General features: G+C 45.8%; 1 protein-coding gene across 1 annotated transcript in view; it reads right to left on the reverse strand.

The window, feature by feature from the left end:
• Positions 1–3,523: 3,523 nt before the first annotated feature.
• LOC111140313 (TNF alpha induced protein 8 like 3) overlaps positions 3,524–22,347 on the reverse strand; it is a 35,690-nt gene continuing 16,866 nt past the window's right edge. Inside the window, exon 2 of the mRNA XM_022492598.1 lies at positions 3,524–4,450. Coding sequence (XP_022348306.1) covers positions 3,888–4,450 — 563 coding nt within the window. The 3' untranslated portion in view covers positions 3,524–3,887. The remainder of the gene's footprint in view (positions 4,451–22,347) is intronic.

Genomic DNA, 22,347 nt, shown 5'->3' on the forward strand with positions numbered 1-22,347 from the left:
TCCCCCCGCCCCCCTACCAGAATTCTCGGGGACTCCGAGATGCCATTTTGAGGAGTGGATTGTAGGAGAGTCTTCCCTCTCACAACAAAGAACTTCCCTCTAAGGAAAGAGCAGGAGGTGGGTCTGGTCTGTGGCCCCACACAATTTAGAGTTGGGAGGGCCTTGGGGTACCCTCTCTTTCAAGGCTATCTGATTCACGACTCTGTTGTCAATGTCCCTGTTCGTTATTGGACAGCCCCTGCTAATCCAGTGTCCTCACAGCCCAAGTTAGCTGACCTAGAATTTTCACTGACTGGTTTTGCTCTTGATACCTGAGACTGTGTTGAATTACAAAACAAAACAACCCCCAAAGATAATGGTGCAGAGGGCATGCAGGCCTGATTTTTTATTTTTTTATTTTTTAGATTTTATTTATTTGAGAGAGAGAGAGCACAAGCAGGGGTAGAGGGAGGACAGAGGGAGAAGCAAAGGCCCCACTGAGCAGGGAGCTCAACATAGGGCTCCATCCCAGGAGCCCGAGATCATGACCCGAGCCAAAGGCAGACACTCAACTGATTGAGTCAACCAGGCACCCTGAGCTCTTTTTTTCAAAGTATAAATGGATGTAAGAAGTTCATTGAGTTGCCAGTGAATGTACTGATTTGCTTCAGAAGAATGTACAGATGGGGGAGATGGGAGTTTGGAGGAGAAGCACAGATGGAGAAGTCTTTTCATTTTGATTTGTCACTGAGCAGAGACCTGGAGTTGCTGAGGGTGTCAAGACTCAACAGATGCAAACCCAGGGAGGAAAGGCGACACAGACACATGGCAGGCACAGCCGGCAGGAAATGTGTTTCTGCAGGGCTCAGATGCCAGAGGAAGGGCACACAACCAGGGCTGGGGGGCTGGGAGATATTTCAGCCCAAGTCCGCGGTCCTCCCAGGGGACAGATCTGGGTGCTCACAGATGGCTGAAGACCTAGGGATATTCCCCGAGGACAGAGGCAGACTGATCCTGCCACCCCCACTCTTAAAGGCTGTGCGCTGTCTGCACCCTTGCCTGCTGAGCCCCGCATTGCTCTCTGAAGGGCACGTGGCCTGCTCAGCGCCATGACTTTGTCCCGCTACTTCTCTTGAAATCTGTGTTCTTTTGGGTGCCACCTGAATGCAGATATTCTAACTTTGCTTTTGTGGGTTCTCATTATTGAAAAATTTTGTAGAGTTCTGAGCACAAATGCACATCTACAGAGTCCTGTTTTAGAAAGCATCTGCTGGTCTCTGACATATCTGTGTGTGTGTGTGTGTGTGTGTGTATGTGTGTATGTGTGTGTGTGTGTATTTATTTTCCCCAGCCAAAACAGGCTTTCAGGGCCACAGAGTGATGTGGGTAGAGTCCTTAGGATAAACCAATAATGTGATTCTTTTTTTGGTTCACTAGATTGTTACATAAAGTGTCTGAAATTTGTAAGCTTTTCAGCTGGTTGGTGACACTTGATAATCACTTGAGTTTATATGCCAATGGTTATGTTTAAATTGTACACATGGGATCGGCCTGGGCTATTTCTGGAGGCATGTGGGTTACTTGTGCCTAAATAGCCCAGCTCCCCCGGCTACCGTTGATAAGCTTGAGCTACACCCAATTGGCCACGCACTTAAAGCGCCCCTTGGCTGCCTCAGTGCGGGGCGTGGGGGGGGGCTGTCTAAGGAAGCAGAACAGATTTTGGTCTATGCTCTGCTTTTGCACTCACTGAGACATGCTGGTGGAAGTGGTGGTCCTTCTCAGATGAGAACAAGGAGGACCCAGTTTCTTTAGAGACTCACAGACTGTCAGAAACTGATATATTGTGGTGGCCTCTGGAGTGGCCACCTTCTTCCCTGCTGTGCCTCAGATGGGGCAGAAGATAGTTCCACCCAGTCCTGGTGGGTCTGATTTCCCTGGGTAGCTGCTTAGTGAAAAAGGACCTGCTGCTTCTAGAACCATCTCTAAAACTAGGAAGGAGTCCTTAATTAAACAAGTACACCGAGGCAGGCATTGAAGACTCCATGTGATAATTCAGCTGTTGCTGGTCTGCTTGCTGCCTGGTGGGTGACTGGGAAGGAAGGCGCCTGCCACCTGCAGCTTCCATTGCTGAACCACGTCCCCAGCCCACGTGGGCCCAGGTATCAACGTTCAGTCCTCAGGTCTGTGAGGGGGTGCTAGGGGCTGACTTACCTGGTCCCTATTCCCTCCTGGTCATCCTTCCTATGAAATAGTTTTTATTTTATTTTTAGATATTTATTTGAGAGTGAGCGAGCAAAAGTGAGTGTGAGTGGGGAGGAGCACAGGGAGAAGCAGACTCCCTGCTGAGCTGGAAGCCCAACGTGAGGCTCCATCCCAAGACCCTGAGTTCATGACCTGAGCTGAAGGCAGATGCTTAACGGACTGAGTCCCCCAGGCGCCCCTCCTATGAACTACTTTTGAGTGCTGGTAGTGGAAGAACTTAACTGATGGTGTGCACTGATGCTGACACGAGGCAGCATGGCCACTGAGGCTCATAGGATGTCACTTCACAGCCTCCCACAAGCTGTCTTCTGATGGGCTGAGCCAGCGGCTGAGCTAATGTGGTATTTTGACATAATCATCAGGTACCAGAAGCAGAGTGGGATGGGAAGTGATGTAGGGAGAGCAAGTCTCCTAATGTGGTGTCCTGCAGACAGGAGAAGGCGGCAAATACCCTGTCCTGATGTTTGTTAAGAGTTGATAAAAAGACGTCAGAAGCCGCAGTGTGAAAGTGAGGCTGGGAGAGGGTCAGAGAAGGTGGCCACATGTCTGTGAGCGAGCTTCCCCAGGGCCCCCTTTGTGCCCGCCCTCCCTAGGGTCTGAGTGCACAGCTCCTGCCCAGCAATGTCTGCCTTTCAATCCCATTGTTCTTAACCTATTCTAATCTAACTCCAAGGTATTTTATTTTGGAATCACAACTCCAAAACCTCTTGTTTGAAGGGTTGTTTCAATTTATTGATGAACCAAAGAAACTAGCACAATGGGATGTGAAAGGCCAGGAGAGGTGGATAGGGGTTCCTTCTGCCCGGCTCCCACGCTGCCAGGATGAGCCCTCCCACACCTCACCTCATGGGCGCCGCCCCTCAGAGGGGGAGGCCTAGCCTGCAGGGAGCACAGTTCTCTGCCCCTGCGTCAGGAGTGGGAAAATCTCCTCACCCCCACCCCACTGGAAAGACTCCCTCTGCAGGATCATAAACCTGCATCTGGGACCTAAAAACACAGCTCTTGGAAAACATTTTTCCAGTCCGCTGCTATGCTTTTTCACACCTTTGTATTCGTTTGTGTCTGAAACAGCACATCTAGAGACAGACTGTAAACCCCGCCCACTAGATACTATTATTCTTTTCTTCTCTGCTGCTTAGTAGTCTAAATCCAGGTGGATCCCTCTCACATTCCAGAGAGAAAATAATAAGACCTTACATTAGAGTTTTCAAAAGTGTGGACATATGTTGCCTCATTTGAACCTCCCAGCAGCCCTGGGAGGTGGGCAGGTGGGCATCGTGGTCCCAGGATCCTGAGGATAGCTGTCCCAGTGAAGCCAGGAACTGAATCCATGTCCTCCAGCTCCTGGTCCAGGGCTCCTTCCACTCCCCAAGATGAAGCGAGCTCACCTCGATGAGCACAGCAGCCTTCGCTGAGGAGACATGAAATGTCCTTTGGGCTGGCTGACCAAGGTGACTGGAAGTACAGAGCTCGTCAGTGGGCTCAGGGGAGAAACACACCTGAGTGAAATTGGCATCAACGGCAGACGGGGAACTAGGGTAGGCCATGGGCATCTTGGACAAGGGTTTCCTGGTTTCTTGATTCGAACCTGGACCACACTGGTGCTGCAACTGGGACTCAGCAAAGTCCGGGAGGAGAGAAGGCATTCAGAGGACTTTCTCATCTAGCAACTTATTGATTCCTTCACACATTCTCTTGAGGTTGGGCCGACAGTCTCCTTCCAGACTATAAAGGGTGGAGAGGAACTCCACATCGGCAAAGTGGTTGAAGACGTGGTTGATGCGCCCGTGGGTCCGGGGCGTCAGGTGTCGCTGCACCAGTTCATGCACCAGGTCCTTGCACTCGTGCAGGAGCTTGGAGAGCACGTTCCTGTCAAACGTGTATTCCACCTCGTAGAAGCTGACGATGGTCATGGCGGTCTGGTTCAGCTTCTTCCTGAGCTTCTCCACGACGACCACCTCCTCCTGGCTGAACTGGTTGTGTCGGTAGAGGATTCCGATTTTGATTGCCACCTTGATCAAGTCTTTCATGATCTTGTGGGCTTCCTTCTTGTTGTGGGTGTGCTCTTTGGTGACTTTGTAGAGCTCATCGAAGATCTCGCTGCTGGTGTCATCGATCAACATATTTGCCATGGTTTTGCTGGCGATTTTACTCAGGATCTTCTTCTGGGCTTGAAGGGCAAGGTTCTTTGAACTAAAAACATCGGGACCTAGTGTGAGGAAAGAGAGAAAAGTTAGAGAAATATGAGAGCTGTTTATTATGATTCCACAAGTGAAAGACACTAATTTGAATTTACGTTCCTAGAGCAAAAACAAGCCTTTATATCCCACCGCTCCCTCACCAAACTCCACCCAAGCCTGGGATTGCTAGTGTCCTCTCCACATACCATGCTTGTTTATCCTCTTGAATCTTCTAATCACCCTCTTCCTTCTCTGGAAGTGGCCTCCTCTTCTCTAGGCCAAATCTCACCCTTTTAGAGCTACTTCATGCACAATGCTTTCCTGACCCTCTTAGCTCACAGAGAACTCCACTATTCAGTTGTGCAAATTACTACAACAAGCACATCGCACCGACGCCAATGCCATTCCCTGGATGGACATGGATGCCCGATCACGGCAGTCTTTTTGACTGAGTCTCAGAATCCATATTTTGAGTCTAAGGTGTATTTTTTTTTCATGTTCCCTATCTAGGAAATTGTTGTGTGTCTTACAGTCACTGTTGCCAGCGACACATGCACTGTGGCTGTCTTTATCTATACGCAAGCAATTTGCACAACAGGAGCCAGAGATTGGGGAGAAAAGTCAAGAGCACTCAGATGCCCTCAGTTGGCAGAGACAACAGAAGGGCACTGTGTGCGAAACACACACACCAACACCTCCAAGTCAATCAGGTTCTCTTCTTTTCCACTTTATGAATGAACAAGAGTAAAAGATGTTAAAAAAAAAACACCCTATGTCTAAGCATAGGACCTTTCAATAAGTATAACATTTCTAAGTAAAAAAGAAAGCAGTCACTCACAATTTAATTGGCAGCACCTTTTTCTTAAGAGCACATAAAAGAACCTCTTATAATCAGTGGTGCCTTAGATTTGATGAACTACTCCGTGGTGTGGACAGTTAGCTAGAGCTGACATCAGAAACCCACTGCCCATCCCGCTATAGCGTGTACGTGTATTACTGGCCCAGAGGAGAGGTGGGTTGCCCGAGGGTGGAGACGGTGTCTCCCACAGCTCCCAGCTCTGTTCTGGGCACAGGGATGAAATGGCGTCTGCTGGATGAAATACCAGAGAAACACTGCAGAAGAAGAAGGTAGTAAAATACAGTGTGAATTTATATTAAAAAAGTTTTCCTTTGAGGACTGAAGACCCTTCTAGGATCCAAAGAGATTGTATCCAGTGCTTTGTGGCCACAGGGAAGTAACAGGACAGGCAGAATGGACACATGGCCATACAAGCCAGCCAGGTCCCGCAAGCCTCGCCTGGCCGCCCCCATGTTCCACATGGTCTGCCCACCTGGGGCTTATGGCTCAGTGCTCAGAGATTAACACCCAGATGCTCGGGTCTCACGGACAGACTCAAAAAACACTCCCACACAATTTAAACAAGGCTCCCACGCATTCCCCACACCCACTTCCCCTCTCCTCATGGGCCCCGCCTTGCTCCCTCAGCCCTGGGCCTTTCCAGGACAGCTCTACTGCTCTGGGGCTTCTCCTTGCAGGTCCTGAGGGGCTTGGGCTGGAGGGGGGCTGGTGTGGCAGGGTCAGCAGCAGTAGGGCAGTCAGTCGGGGCCAGGAGCATCCTACAGCCCAGGGAGCTCAAGCTCTTTAAAGTCTGAAACCACAGAATCTTCAAGCAACTTCCCAGTCAAATGACCCTGACGCCAGACGTTCCCTACAGTCAAGGTACAAAGGGAACCAACAGGGGAGCCCTGGTCTCAGGCCTCCTGTGTGCCCAGGGCCTCAGGCACTGGTGACTCTGGGTGCGGGGGCAGGGCCGGGGGCGGGGGGAGGGGCAGGGAAGGAGTGCTGAGTGCACCAGGTGCTTCACTCTGTTAGCTGAAGCTGACACTTGTTTTTTTTTTTTTTAATTTCTTTTCAGTGTACCAGAATTCGTTGTTTATGTACCACACCCAGTGCTCCATGCATTCTGCCCTCTTTAATGCCCACAACCAGGCTCACCCAACACTCCACCCCCCACCCCTTCAAAACCCTCAGATTGTTTTTCAGAGTCCAGTCTCTCATGATTCGTCTCCCCCTCCCATTTCCCCCAACTCCCTTCTCCTCTCCATCTCCCCATGTCCTCCGTGTTATTTCTTATGCTCCACAAGTAAGTGAAACCATATGATAATTGACTCTCTCTGCTTGACTTATTTCACTCAGCATAATCTCTTCCAGTCCCGTCCATGTTGCTACAAAAGTTGGGTATTCATCCTTTCTGATGGAGGCATAATACTCCATTGTATATATGGACCACATCTTCCTTATCCATTTGTCCACTGAAGGGCATCTTGGTTCTTTCCATAGTTTGGCGACCGTGGCCATTGTTGCTATAAACACTGGGGTACAGATGGCCCTTCTTTTCACTACATCTGTATCTTTGGGGTAAATACCCAGTAGTGCAACTGCAGGGTCATAGGGAAGCTCTATTTTTAATTTCTTAAGGAATCTCCACACTGTTTTCCAAAGAGGCTGCACCAACTTGCATTCCCACCAACAGTGTAAGAGGGCTCCCATTTCTCCGCATCCTCTCCAACACACATTATTTACTGTCTTGTTAATTTTGGCCATTCTAACTGGTGTAAGGTGTTATCTCAATGTGGTTTTGATTTGAATCTCCCTGATGGCTAGTGATGATGAACATTTTTTCATGTGTCTGTTAGCCATTTGTATGTCTTCATTGGAGAAGTGTCTGTTCATGTCTTCTGCCCATTTTTGGACATGATTATCTGTTTTGTGTGTGTTGAATTTGAGGAGTTCTTTATAGATCCTGGATATCAGCCTTTTGTCTGTACTGTCATTTGCGATTATCTTCTCCCATTCTGTGGCAACCTAGATGAAATGAAGCTGACATATTTTATCAAGGCTTCCTTGCTAGTCTTTTCCCCTCCAGCAACGCCAACATTCTTCTCTCGACCAGTAGCTGTCACACCTTTTGCTCATATACTCCCATAAGAATTTTGAAAAAATTATGCACCTCCTTACACCCTTAACTTGACAGCAAGTATTTTTCACCTTAAGGTTAAATAGTTATAATTTGTTAAAAGATATAATTTCTAGATATTATAAAGTATTTAAAAATTAGCCTGAAACCTGGCGATTCACAGACCTGTACCCCTGGGGATAAAAATATGTTATATGTTTATAAAAAATAAAATTAAAAAAAAAAAAAACAAAAAAAAATTAGCCTGTTAAAGCATTCTTTTAAATATGTCCAAAATAACATAGCACTACAGTGATACAACACCCATTATTATCCATTTTAAAATGTTAAGAGCAAGCTCTTCTTTAAAAATTAGAAATGTTAGGGACGCCCGGGTGGCTCAGTCAGTTAAGTGTCTGTCTTTGGCTTAGGTCATGATCCCGGGGTCCTGTGATAGAGCCTTGGGTGAGGCTCCCTGCTCTGTGGGGAGCCTGCTTCTCCCTCTCCCTTTGCCTCCTGCTCCCCCTTCTTGGGCACTCTCTCTCTCTGACAAATAAATAAAAATTTTTAAAAAATTAGAAATATTACATTGTTCTTCCCCCCCTTATCTCATGACATGACACCCAGAGAATTTCAATGTATTTTTATGCTTGAAAATGTTTTATTTGATCAATTCATCACAATTCTCTACAGCCAAAGGATGCATACAAATTGAAATTTAAATTAAAAGATGATTCTAGTGATCATAAATCTTCATGTCTTAAAACATTTCTTCTAGAGTGAGCTATTTTGTTTTGGGGTACAATATATAATATTAAAATGCTGGTAAACACTAAACATAAAAAATAAATTTTTATTGGAGATGCACTTCCAAATGAAATGTGTAGGGGTGGATTATGGCACCTTGATTCAAAGAGGCACCACCAGCACCAGAGCTTCCTGTCCTTCCTGTGTCTGACCAGGGAGGTTCTGCACCCCGGCTGCATGTCAGTCAGCCCCCATATGAGTCTTTATGGGTTAGAACTCTGACTACAAGAGTGGAAAGGAGAGAGGTCCACCACGCTTTGACCTCAGGTTGTTCCTCAGGTAGGAAAGTGTAGAAAAGAGTATGTATTGAGGTGAGAAAGAGGAATCAGATCTATAAATCAATTCCCTCAAAATCATCCTTGTCTGCACATCAAATGGGAGGTCTGGACTCTCGGTGTGCACACTACATGGAATTCTCTTCAGCAAGAGCAGCAGGATTCCAAGAGGTGATAAAAAGCACTCTTTGGGGTAAGGAGATTCTTGACCAAATAAGTTTGGAAAATACTGGGTTAAGCAGTTAGATTCTTTTCCTTTGAGACTTTAAAACACTCCTTTAATACACTGAGGTGTTTTATCAACTTTTAGAGGGTTGGGTATGGTAGGCAGAATAACCCCCAGCCCCAAGATGTCCGTGTCTTGGTCCCTGGAAACTGTGAGTGTGACCCAGCAAAAGAGACTTTGCAGATGGGACTGAGTTAAGGGCTTAGGGATGGAGAAATTACCCTGGATCATCCAGTCAGCCTGATACAATCACAAGAGTCTTTCAAAGTGAAGGAGGGAGGCAGGAGAGCATGGGACACAGAGGGGGATGTGATGGTGGAAGTAAAGGGTCAGAGTGATGTGGTCATTGGCTGAGAAGATAAAGGAGGGAGCCACCAGCCAAGGAACATGGCTGGCTTCAAGAAACTAGAAAAGGGAAGGAAACACAATCTCCCCTGGGGCCTCCAGGAAAAGTGTAGCCCTGTGGATCCACTGATTTTTAGTCCTGTGAAACCCACTTGGGATTTCTGTTCTCTAGAGGTATAAGTTTGTGGTAATTTGCTTTGTTACAGCAGCAATAATTCAGGTGGATAGACGTGATGTAGCAAGTTTATCTGGTCAGGGTATTCTTTTTGTCTTTTGAGTAGAGCCACCAGCTGCCCGGGGCTGCCAGGATGGAGGGGTTTCCCATATAGAGGACTTTCAGGACTGGAACTAGATCAGTGGCAGGCACATTGGGAAAAGTCGGTCACCCTATTCTGAAACCACCAGTGAGGCATATATCATTGAGTTAAAAATTGAACAGAGAAGTAATTGAAGAAAAATTTCTGAGGGTGGTAGAAAATCATACATACCTGCCTATCATCTCAGCAGGTAAGTTGTACTCTCATGTTGCCACATTTACCAAAATCTGCCCTTCTCTCTACTTTTCATTTCTGTAAACTTAACCCCTTTTGCTCATTTTGGGCAAAGTCCCTTTTGTCCTTTGGTTGCTCTGTAGTTATTGAGCACTTCCCATTAGTTTGGCAATAAATGAGTTTGGCCAAATTAGTCTGCCTAATATTTTGGCTAGCTTGGCTCTATATGAAGTGCTTATGGAGGAAATCGCCCCAGAATATCCATTTGGGTCCTGCTCTGAATATGGTCCCACAGGGATGGGAGACACAGACAAATGAATCAAAATGCAGAAACAAGCAAAATGTCCCAGAATGGCTTGAGTGAGAACAGCTGGGGACAGCCAAAGGGGGACTTGAATATGGACAGATGGGGGTGGCTACCATGTTACAAAGTGGTTTCTAAAGTAAAGGTACAGGCCAGTAATTTCCCCTTAATCACAAAGGCTTGGGGTGGTTTTCCTGCTAAGTTTTCAGCCATCTCTACTGTATAAGAATATGTTATTTATGTATAAGGGGACTTAGGGTACAGGCTTCCAGGGTTGAGGGCTCAGGAGGGTCACAGGTGTGGCATCTCTGAAGCCAGAAATAGCAACAGTCTAGAGCAGAGGAACCCAAATGCTATGGATCATCAAAATCACCAAGAAAGCTTTAAGAAACAACAACAAACAAGTAGATTCTCCCACTCTACCCCCGATTGCCAGTAGGAAAATCTTCAGGAGATGGCTGGTAATGCAAGCTTGCAAGGTGACTCTGACATGCTGTGTGAAAGACCCACTGATCAGGACATGGCCAACACGGATACGCCAGAACACTCATCGTGCTAGGTGCTCTCGGATAGAAGGATCTGTGGTGAGTTACAATGACTTTGTGGATGACCACAGATTATGGTTGGCTCTTGAGGCTTTATCATACCCGGTAGCTTATTAAAGGCTTTGAGAAGACCCACAGTAAAGATACCTGTGTAGTTTTGTTTAGTCTACCCACTTCTCAAACTTCCTGAACCTTACAAAATTTGTACACACACACACAATCATCTTGTATATATTACGAGAAATGCTGGGATAGGACTGAGAGAAATAAAATCAAGACACTCTGGTCAACTTTTACAACTCCCAGGGATTGGCTGGGCAGGGCTGAGGAGAGCCAATGTCTCCAACATGTGTGCATGATTAAATGGAGGGTGTGTACAACAAGGAGAGCCAGAGAGGCAGTCGTCTTCAGAAGACTTTTGCACAGAGAAATCTTGGGCCTGTTTCCTTCCCTCCATTCTTCTCTCTCAGCCTTCTGCAGGGGGGACTATGTGGGTGATCTGTCAGGGAGAAACAGTGCTGGCTGAGAGAAAGAATGCAAGTTTTGGGAGCCAAGGTTGTAAGTGTACTTGGATATTTGGGGAAACAGGCCTAACTGGTGGACACATAGTTGTTTTGGGAAAACACCAAGAGATCCAGGTTAGGTCTTGGCGCAGACTGTCCCCTTGTTGCTGTGTACAAGCCTTTGGAGGGCTGTTCTGGCCAGGGATAATTCTCTTAACCATGTTTGTACAAAAGTTCCCATTCCCTAGCTACAAAAGCTAAGGAGTTGTTTACAACACCTCAGAGTCTCTGAGAATGGAGATAAAAATGTGAGCATGCAGCTACTATACAGCTCCCCTGGCCAGTACCATGAGACAAGATGGAGGAAGCTGTGAAATTGATCACTGAAGCGTAACAGGGGTTTCCTTACACTAAGATTGATGGAGAAGCTCAAGTGAGAGCAATGTGAGGTCAGTGCTCTGAGAATAAGCCCTCTTGGAATATTCACAAAGAAAAGAAAAGTACCAGAGCCATGTTGGAAGACTGGCGTGACAATGGTGGCCAATTAGTTTGGAGAGAGAAAGCAAAAGATAATTTAAGTGGGTCTCTCACTAAACGGAAAAGTGCTGGGGCCGGCTGAGTTGGTGCTTCTATAAATGATGTTCAGCCATAGTACAAGTGATGTTTCCACATTCGAGACAACACTAAGCTCTTCCAGATGGTGAAATGCCAAACGGGTGGTGACACACAGCAGGAAGATCTTACCGAGCTGGGTGAGTGGGCAGAAAAAGAGGCAGATGAGCTCTAGCGTGGTAAGAGCAGGTAGTACATTTTGGGAAAAATAAAGCAAACGCTGATTATGAGGGATGAGGAGCTCTGAGCATCCGCCCAGGATGTGCTGAGGCATGGAGGGACTGGGGGACAGACTCCACCCACCTCTCCCTACTCTGGACTCCGTAACTTTTCTGCTTCCGGTAAAGGAGTGTGGGGAAAACTTGAAAGCGTGTGTGGATAGCTGTGTCAAAATAATAAAACTGGAAATTTATCTGTCATGGCCTGTGCTGTACACGGGATCATGTCACTTCTGTAAACAGCCTAAGATGATGATAGCAAGGAAGAGAGTGAGCTAACAGTGAGAAGGAGAAGTTAGGAGTGGAGACGGTACCCAGAGGAAAACAATATGTGGCACTTAATAAGCACCATCTGTTGAAGCAGGAGACCCAACAGACAAGGAACATGGGAAGGGCAAAACCCTGAGCAGAGGGTGATCGGTGGTAGTCCAAATTTCTGGCACTTAATCACTTACATGTAACTGTTGGGGAAAAAAGCAAGCCTCCTTCGGATGCAGCAGCCTCACAAACTACTGGAACTTTCATGAGCACCTTCCTCTCTATTCACCTGCACACGCACCCAGAAAAGCTGACTGGACTGGTCATGTCCCGCAGGCTCCCTTCTTCACTACTGACAAGTGGCCAGGACCCAGTGGGGAGAGTGACACGCTCTCCTCTCCCTGCCTGCTTCCTCGTCTGTTCTCTGTGTGAAATATGGAAAGGGGTTGGCTTAGGGGGAGAGGTGGTCTGCAGGACTGGATCTCCATGACAATGACAAAACACCTTCTAGAGAAGACGCTGGCTCTGCTTCAGTTCTTGGATGTCCCTATGTAGCTATGGGGACAAAACTATTAAGCAACCTTAAGTAGTGTTTTGAAATGTGAACCTAACAGAGTTACGGTTTCCAGGAAGACTACTAATTGAGTCGTTGCATCTCCAGTGGAGTCAACTAGAAAGCACTGTCCTTTCCTTGTATAAAGCTGTGGCTTGTGTACTGCTGGAATATTAAAAACATGGCACTAGAGGAGGTACAGTCAAACGAGATCGTTGAGTGATGGTGGGGTCTTTGAGGTGGGGACAAGCTAAAACCTGGATCCTTCCCTCTCTCCACAGAGAAATAACCAAAGCTTAGAAGCCCATGAAAAAAAACCCTTTGTTGGTCTAGTCCCTTTCATACTTGAGATGGCATTTTTGAGACTTAAAGAAGATATTTTGGGATAGTTTAAAAGGCATCACAGTAAAACGTGGATGGCCTGGGAGGGTCAGGAATGCATTTTTCTGACTGCAGGTCACCCCTGAGCACACCCAGAGCACACCCTGAGACTTCTTCGAGGCTGGGTCTCCCCCCCCCAACCCAAGAGAGCCACCTGCCTTGAGTGCGTATCTCCTGGGCTCCTCTGTGCCTAAGACCTGAGGTCCCCCCAATTTCCACTACTGCAGTAAGAAGCAGGTGGCTTGTGGGTCCTACAGGAGGGGTCACCCTGACATGCAGGGGAGCAGTGTGCAAAATGAAAATGTTAGAACCTCTGTTTCTGTCTCCTCAGGAGAGAAATGAAGTTTTCCTAACACTGAACATGCAGGCTGACTGGGATACATAAGGGAAGTGGGGAAAGTCCCCCTCTCAGGATTTGGGGGGTGTTTAGTGTATCCCTCACTTGTTTATCCCCTCTCACAAGTTTTGATTTATTTCAGCATTTGTTTATGTGTGTTTGATTAAACAGACTCAGTGATTACATTATTTAGTTTCAACTAAACCCTCACAAAATGGACCAGTGATTTCAGAAGATTCCAGCAAGCACCAAAACTGAAGACAATACACTAATCATGCCAGCATAAGTAAACAGCAAGGAAATGGCAGAGCAGACGATTATCCTTCTCATCGTAAGAGCTTTTCTACAGCCAAATTATAAGGTAAAAGTAATGATCTAATCAGATCTGACAAGAAACGGGCTGTAAAAATTTCAAAAATTCTAATAAGATGATTTGAAACACTTTTTCTTGCCTTGAGATATTCCCCAAGGTAGTAGGAAGCCATAACAATTAGTGAAATGCGCTTGTGATTGTGATTTTAGCTTGTCCTATGGGGGGGGGTACTAAGGAACAGCACGGACGACTGTCGGGGGGCAGGGATGAGTCAAGGATGACACTGAGTGCTTCTTCTAGGTTAACTGGGGGCAGGGGGCAAGGAATGTACCATCAACTGGAAGAGGCATCTAGAAGCTTGTGGGGTGGATGAATTCAGTTTTTAGCATGCTGAGTTCCAGAGCCGTAGGGCAGTCTGGCTGGAGAAGGTCACGGGAGCCTGCCCAGTAGGCACCTCACATCAACCTGCCCCACCCTGAGTGTCCCATTTGCCCACCCAAACTCTACCTCTTTCCATCAAGCAGGAGCCAGTGAAGAGACCCATCTTCCCTAAGGAATTTGTCAATGGGGGAATCCCTGGAGATAAACAGGTTCTTTCTTAAAAATGCAACTATCTAACATTAGCTGGTTCAAGCATAGTCTCTATTCACAGCTTGTTGGGAATCCCTTTAGTCGGGGCCATACTGTATCCCTCCTAGAGATTCTCTCTCCCCTCTTTGGGCCCACCACCAAACTGCCCCTTCTAGTAAGTAAAAAATGAGGGTAGGAAGTGAGAGGCGGGCTTGGGTATGGCAGGACTGGGAGGGAGGGTGGAAGGAAGAAGGACTAGGTTGCCAGATAAGCAAACGCGGAGGACGGGGTGTCGCACTGGCCAGTTGTTCCCCACCAGCTCGGGCTTGGCTGGAAATCTTGCCGTTGGCCCAGGCCCAGGAGCAGGCACAGAGTTTGGGCTTTGCCCTTGGTGGCTGCTCAGTCTTTGAGAGTCATTCATCCAGTGGTTAGAAATGAGTGTTTTTGGGGGTCCAGGCATGATGAATCTTCCCAGCTGTACGGGACATTTCAGGATGCTGTGCAAAAATGTAGAAAAGCAATGGTAATCAAAACGGGACACTTCTTACAGGAGAGCTGATTCTGATTGTTGCAACACTTTGCACTGAATCATTCTTCCTTTTTTTTTTTTTTTTTTTTTTAGATTTTATTTATTTATTTGTCAGAGAGAGAGAGCACAAGCAGGAGGAATAGCAGGCAGAGGGAGAAGGAGGCTCCCTGTTGAGCAAAGAGCCCAACGTGCGGACTCGATCCCAGGACCCTGAGATCATGACGGGAGCTGAAAAGGCAGATGCTTAACCAACTGAGCCACCCAGGAGTCCCAAATAATTACTCTTTTAAGAGCAACATTTGATCATCTTTAAGGAGAAGACCAAGTTGTTTTGTTGTTGTTTGTTTTCATTTCAAAAAATTCCTGGGCTTTGAAATAACTTCTTGTTCTAAGTAAGGTGAAGAGAAATTGGCAGGGTCAGCTGTAAGACCTATCAGCACCTTATCTCATTTTGTCTTAGACTCCCTTCAAACCCCCACCCATCAGCACTGAGCAGCTCATTTAATTAAGAATCACGTTACAGATACTATTAACTACTGAGCACAGATTATGTACCTGGGATGGTGGACGGCATGTATCTGATCTTCCCAATAGTGCTTCAAGAGGGATGGTGAGTCTCATTTTACAGATGAGGAATCTGAGCCATGGCAGATTTAAGTAATTCACTCATAGCTATGGGGCTAGTAAGCAGCAGAACTGCAGTTGGGCCCAAGTTCAGATCAGCTCCAGACAAAACCTGCCATCTTGGCCTTCTGGCACCTGCTTTCAGAAAATCATCCTTGGCTTCCGAATGTCTGTGATTTCTCACTTATTTGAGACATTAAATAGGCTTCAATTTAAGTCCCCATCTAGCGAGGAGATTTACATTTCATCATTTAACTACAAAAACCATTCTTATTATGTGATAGAACAATGCCACATACTCATCAAAACCTGAAGATAGATGTCGCTTTCGTTTTTAGAGGGAATTCTATATATTTCAACAGTTACATACTGATTTTGTTTTTCCTACTGATTTACAGCTAGCTCTGAAAAGTGAACGAGTGAGGATTTTACTTAGCAGAGCTAACTGAGGCAGATACGGGTGAAGTCGCTGGGGGTTGAGTCATCTCCAACTCCACAGGTCAATTTTGGCGATTTGAGAGATATTTTTGTCTTACTGCAGTAGAAGAACCACCACCACCAAACACAACATCTACTTACATGATTTCTTGAACCAGAGCTTGTTCATCCCCTCCCCCACTCTCCCTTGAATCTAATAAGTTAACTGGGGTCTGTCTGGACGGTAGGTCATATTCAGGCATGATAAGAGAGCCCACTTCCGTAGTGTTTAATGCACACAACCTCATCACACCCTTGCGACAACTCTATGAGCACATGCCAGTCATCATCACCATCAGCACCATCAGCACCAGCAGCAGCAGCAGCAGCAGCAATGGCATTCTACGTCTTCCATCCCAGGCATCCGCAGCAGAGAGATTAAATAGCTCATGTGAAGCCACCATTCAGGGAGCGGCAGAGCTGGGTTCACACCCGGAAGCCGGCCCCAGAGTCCCGTGCTTCACCCCGCCACGCTAAACTGCCATTCTCGAGTGACAAAGATCAATTAGTTTAAATGTGCTTTGAATTACTGCCCACTTGAAAAACGGAAATGGATTTATTTTTTCCCCTCGGAAAAATTAATGTTTTAAAAACCATGACACATAGCAAATACCTAGACAGAATGGAAGATAATCTGACAAACTCTAGTCATTTGGCCCCTGCCCAGGTGTGACAAATCTCAGTATTTTGTCCTGGGAGACAGAGCTAGGGAAAATGCCCTCTTTGTTTTCAACTGCCTCTTTCCCTTTTATCTCCCCAGATCTGTGTTTCGGAAGCTGATGTGTCTGTCTCCTCCACGTTTTTATAGTTTTGCCTCCCGAGAAAGCATGTATCACCAGTATGTTGTTTAGAGTGTTTTAAAACTTCAGATAAGGATATCAGACCACACACATTTTTCTGCAACTCTTCGATCACGCTCATGCTTTCAAGATTTATCGTATTCAGGCATGGAGTTGCTTATGTGACTATACGATGTCCCCATGTTTCCTGATGATGGACGATTCAGTTCTTTCCCCTTTCTTCGAGCAAAGACGTCCACAGACCTGTCTCTCTGTGCACACACGTCAGTCTCTTGGGCTCTACATCTAGGAGGTGACCGCCGGCTCCTGGGCCCGAGGCTGCCGGTTGCTTCGCAGCAGATAGCACTAATTTTCACTCTCAGCAGCAGCTGAGGGGTGTCTGCAGTTCCATTTCCTCATCAGCACTTCAAACAGCCCACCTTTTAATTTCCTGCCAATCTGATAGGTACAAAGTAGTAGCTTGTTGTAATATATCTTTCTCTGCTAGGGAAATTCAACGTATTTTTGTGTATATTGAGCATTCAGGTCCTTCTTCTGTGAATTGCTTATTTGTAGAATTTACTAACTCCTGCCTTACCCTCCCAGCCACCGCTCCCCCCCCCCCCCCCCGCACTGGATTGTATGTCTTTTTTCTGGCTAATTTGTAGGGGCTTCTTTTTCTTTTCTTTTTTTAAAAAAATTATTTATTTATTTATTTATTTGAGAGACAGAGAAAGCAAGCACAAGCAGGGGGAGGAGCAGAGAGAGAGGGACAAGCAGACTCCTGGCTGAGTAGGGAGGCTGACACGGGACTCAATCCCAGGACGCTGAGATCATGACCTGAGCCAAAGGCAGATGGGACGGTCATCCGACTGAGCCACCCAGGCTCCCCTGCAGGAGCTTTTAGTATGCTATGGACTCTAATCCTCTGCTGGTCACATGAGTTGCAACCATCTCCTTCCAGTCTGTAGCATTACCTTTTCATTTTATTTGTGGTGTCTTTAGTCATATAGAAGTTAAGATTTTTAATACAGTCCAATTTATCAATGTTTTCCTCTATTGTTAGTGGGTTTTGTATCTTGTTTTAAGAAATCCTTTCCTGCCACGAGGTGGGAAGTGAATCTCATATATCTTCCAGAAGTTTAAAGGTTTTGCTTCCCACCTGCAGGTCGTTAATCCATTTGGCATTTATTCCTGCATTCTGCATGAGGTACCTTTGTCTCCTCACAATTTATTCAATTTATCAAATAGTTCATCCTTGTCCCACTCACCCGTTGGGCCACCTTTTTCTTATCAAATTTCCAAATTACAACAGGCCCGTGTCTTGTACTATGTTCTACTAAACTATTTTAGTACCAGCACCACACCGTATTCACTATTGGAACTCATAATAAATCTTGATAGGCTGCAGGGAAGGCTCCCCCCACCATTTTATTCTTCCTAGAAATTGTCTTGACTGGGGTACCTCGGTGGCTCTGTCGGTTAAGCTTCTACCTTTGGCTCAGTTCATGATCCCAGGATCCTGGAATCGAGCCCTGCATCTGGCTCCCTGCTCAGAGGGCAGCTTGCTTCTCCCTCCTTCCTGCTTGCACTCTATTTCTTCTATTATCTTTCTCTCAAATAAATAAATAAATAAATAAAATCTTAAAAAAAATTGTCCTGACTCTTCTTGCCTTTACTCTTCCACATGAATTTAAGGATCTTTTGACCAAATGCCATGAACATGCTATATTAACCTAGAGCAAACAGGGATCTTTATGCTATCAAGCCTCCCATCCATTAGCATGATATATCTCTCCATTTGTCAGATCTGTGTCCTTCCATAATGCTTTAAGAGTCATTCCTGTGAAATTCTCGCATATCTTTTGTCAGATTTACTTCAGGGTATCATATGGTTTTGGTTGCTACTGCAAGTATAATTTTTTTCTATTATAGTTTCTAAATGGTTGTTGGTGATATGTAGGAATCCAACTGATTCCTGTATATTTATCTCTAATTGAGAAAATTTCCTGAGTTCTGTAATTAATTCTAATTGATTTTCGGTAGCATCTCTCAGATGTTTTTATATGGACAACTACATTGCCAGCACAAAATGATTTTCTTCTACCTCCCATTTCTTCTTCTTGCCTTGTTACACTGTTGGGGGCCTCCGGTGTAATGCTGAATCATAAGGGTGCTATTTGGCATCCCTGTCTTGTTCTCAACTACCAGAATTGCCTCTAAAATCCTCCCCACCCCTGACCCTGGCCACATATGATCTCTGCTATGGGTTTTTGATGGATACCACTTATCAAGTGGAAGAATCTTCCATCTGCTCCAGTTTTGCTAGTAAGGCTTTGTTTGAAGGTAGAAATGTGTATCTAATTTTATCAAATGCTTCCTTTGTACCTATTGAGATCCCCATATGGTTGATCCCTTTTAACATGTGAATCTAACCAATTATTAAATGACTTTCTGATTTAAATCATCATTGCCTTTCCTTCATCATAATGCATATTACATATGTACATTATATATAGTATAGTGTATAAGTATGTATGTAACATACACACATATAATATACTGAGGAATTCCATAGTAAGTATTGTATTCAGCATTTTTCAACTATGTTCAAAGGTGAGATTGAACTATAACTTTCTCCTAGTACAGTCCCTGTCTGATTTTGATGTTTGAGTAAACTAGCCTCATGAAATGGATTGTGTAGCTTCCTTGCTTTTTTAAAGGTTTAGTAAAACTCACCCATAAAGCCATTTGTGACAAGTGTTGTGTTTTGAGACTGGGGATGAGTGGAGAATCAATTTCTTTTAATGTTTATCATGTGTAGAAGAGCAATAATCCCCTAAAATCAACACATACTTACGATTTTTTTTAACATTTATTTTAAGGTCTCTAGATTTTTCTTTTCTTTCCCTAGAGCACCCACAAAATAGGTAGCTGCTGTGAATGATGGGTCACTCTCAGGAATAAAGCAATTAACACTATCCACAGGTATAATTTTCAATACTGTTCTCCTTGTTCTATTTTAAGATAAAATATTTCTCAAAATATTTTCTTTAACAATTTTATTACAAAAAATGATTAATGAGTATTGAGAAAAGTCAGAAAAGATGCATACACTAAAGGAAGAAAATGAGTCTCCCATAACCCCTCCATGCGTCACAGTCACCATGTGTATATTCTACCAAACACTCTCCCAGGCATACACACTTTCATATCCACAGACACATGATCAAGGAACCCTATATTCTAACCTATAGAAAGTAACAAATAACCAGCAGCAGGTGTGTGATGGGGGAAAGGGTGTCCAAAGGTGTCTACCTGCACATCCAGGAGTCCGTTCTACTGCCCCTTCCTAAGCCATGAGGTGGTAGGAGACACCGAGGAGGAGCACCTCCCACAGAAGCCCTGGCTCCATCCACCTCATCCCATCAGATGCCTGCTTGTTGGACGTTAGAGGACACGTTGAAATCAGACTCCAAAGGGCAGCTCATCCCTTCACATGGATGGCTCTGCCCTAGCCCAAATGGCTGAAGACAGGCAGGTGACAGCCAAGCAGTACCAGAAATTCAGTGGGCTTCCTCTGGGGCTAGTGCCCTGACCCCAGCTGCCCTGGTCTTCCATGCCCATTACAGAATCCCATGGATCCCTGCCCAGGCGGCAGAGGGGCAGTGAAGGTTTGTTCTCCGGCACTCACGTCCTTCCAGGACGGGGGACACTCGCACCCATGCTCGCACCCATGTCCAGTGTGGTCCTTTTCCAGTGCAGCACTGGAGTTATTCCGGGACTGATGCTCAGAGGACTTGTGTATCCTCCCAATGAGGGCAGCATTTGCCACGTACAAGTTGTTCAATAAATGTCTGTAAACGAATAACCGATTGAATGATGTAGAGTGCTCTTTCTCATTCTTTGAGGCCTAGAGTCTATCTGTTCAGGATCCACACTGGCACGGTGTGCAGAGGCATGGCGTACCTGCTGAACATTCTGAGCTCTGCACAAGTTCATGCCCTGCCTGTCCCAGAAAGTCACCTGTGCGGCCCAGCTGGGTCCTGCCCGTCTGCACCCCTGCACGCGGCAGCGTCCCCCGGGGCACCAGCGGTGCTGCCCACCACACCCTCTGTGTTCAACTCCAGCAGGAGCTCTCTCTCCATGGCAGCAGCCCCCACCCTCCTGCCACCCCCGGAGCCTTCCCATTCACATCCCTTCAGGCTTACTCGATATTTTAACACCCAGGAGCTGCTGGGGATCACAGTAGCATGGGCCACATCTGTCTCTCTGGGTGATCCCCTCTCTGCTGGTGGCTCCCACACTGTTCTCCATAGCAGGTGCTGAAAACCCAGGCTCAGGCCAGCAGACTGTTAACAAGGACACCAGTAGGATGCCGCATTCAGAGCCATGGGAGGATGCCAACTTGGTAATATGTGAAATTAGTAAACAGACTGATGTAATAAAAATGTCAGCCTTTGGAATTCTTCAAGTTTGGAGTGTAGATATAAAACCTAAAACCTTAAAAAAAATCAGGCAATAAGATGGAACACATTCCAGTCTATACTGGAAAAAAAAAATAAACAAAATAATGGCCTGAGATAGTGGGCAGGTAAGCCTAAAGGAATGAGGCTCTTGGAAGGTGCTGTGATTAGATTAACACAGCTTAGTGAGTTTAAAGAAAATAAATAAATAAGAGGGTAGTGGGGTTATGGACATTGGGGAGGGTATGTGCTATGGTGAGTGCTGTGAAGTGTGTAAACCTGGCGATTCACAGACCTGTACCCCTGGGGCTAATAGTACATTATATGTTTATAAAAAAATAAAAAAGAAAATAAATAAATAAACAGTAGCTGTACTAGAGAGGTCAGAACACATGAGGGAGAAGAAACCAGAAGGTACTTCTAGATGGGAGATGATTTGGCAGATGGTACAGTGCCTTGCTCAATGTTCTACTTACTTTTCTTTTTAAAGTGAAATAATAAATATTGTACAATGACATTTTTGGATTTCAGTCAATCTGAAAGCGGAACAGCAGGAAAGGGGCACATGTAATATATCATTAATAATACCCCTTACATATATTCAGTAGTAATTGTGGCGTTTTTTTGTTTTTTGTTTTTTGTCCATGGATTTGAAATCTAAGACGTAAGTCAGACCACATTCGGGATATCCACTGGGGCCGTGGTCATTTCTGGCCCAGGGGAAAGGCCATGTCAGGGAATGGAGTTTGCAGACGGGAGGTGAGACGGCAGGTCTCTCATTCACCTGCAAAGTCTCCAAGGTTGGACTCCTGGGCTCAGCTGGGACCCCTCTTCAGACAGAACCGCTGTCAGCCAAGAGGGTCCCACTCACATCACTCAGGAACCAAACAAGTTGTGGAGAACTCGTGTTCCTGGAAGTTACACACAAACGTGTCTTTCTTTGAGGCTTCCTTTCTAAATTAAACTTTCTCCATACTTGTCCCATGGCAGGATATGTCTCTAAATGATTTGTTTTACCATTTCAAATCAAGTCATTTGGTGTGGTCACCCCCAGATGCTGACAATGGCCGTCCTGTGAGATCAGGATACAGAGCTGTGACCATGGAGTTGTTCCCCTGTCCCTGTGTCCAGTCACTGTGCAGACAGCAGGGCGTGGAGGACCGAGGCCGACCCCAGGCTGCCCCACTGCCCCCATTGTGCTCACTGCGTATCATGGGCCCAAGCCTTCACCTTCCTGGTTTCTTGGTCTGTTAAACAGGGGAGCTGGACTAGATGATTCTGCTAATTTTATATTAACTTCTTCAGAATCAGAAATGGAGTTTTTAAGTCCATAGAAGAACAACACCAAGCATACAC

The sequence above is a fragment of the Enhydra lutris genome, unplaced genomic scaffold (assembly GCF_002288905.1).
Source record: "Enhydra lutris kenyoni isolate GAN:26980312 unplaced genomic scaffold, ASM228890v2 scaffoldscaffold4, whole genome shotgun sequence".
Lineage (NCBI taxonomy): Eukaryota > Metazoa > Chordata > Mammalia > Carnivora > Mustelidae > Enhydra > Enhydra lutris.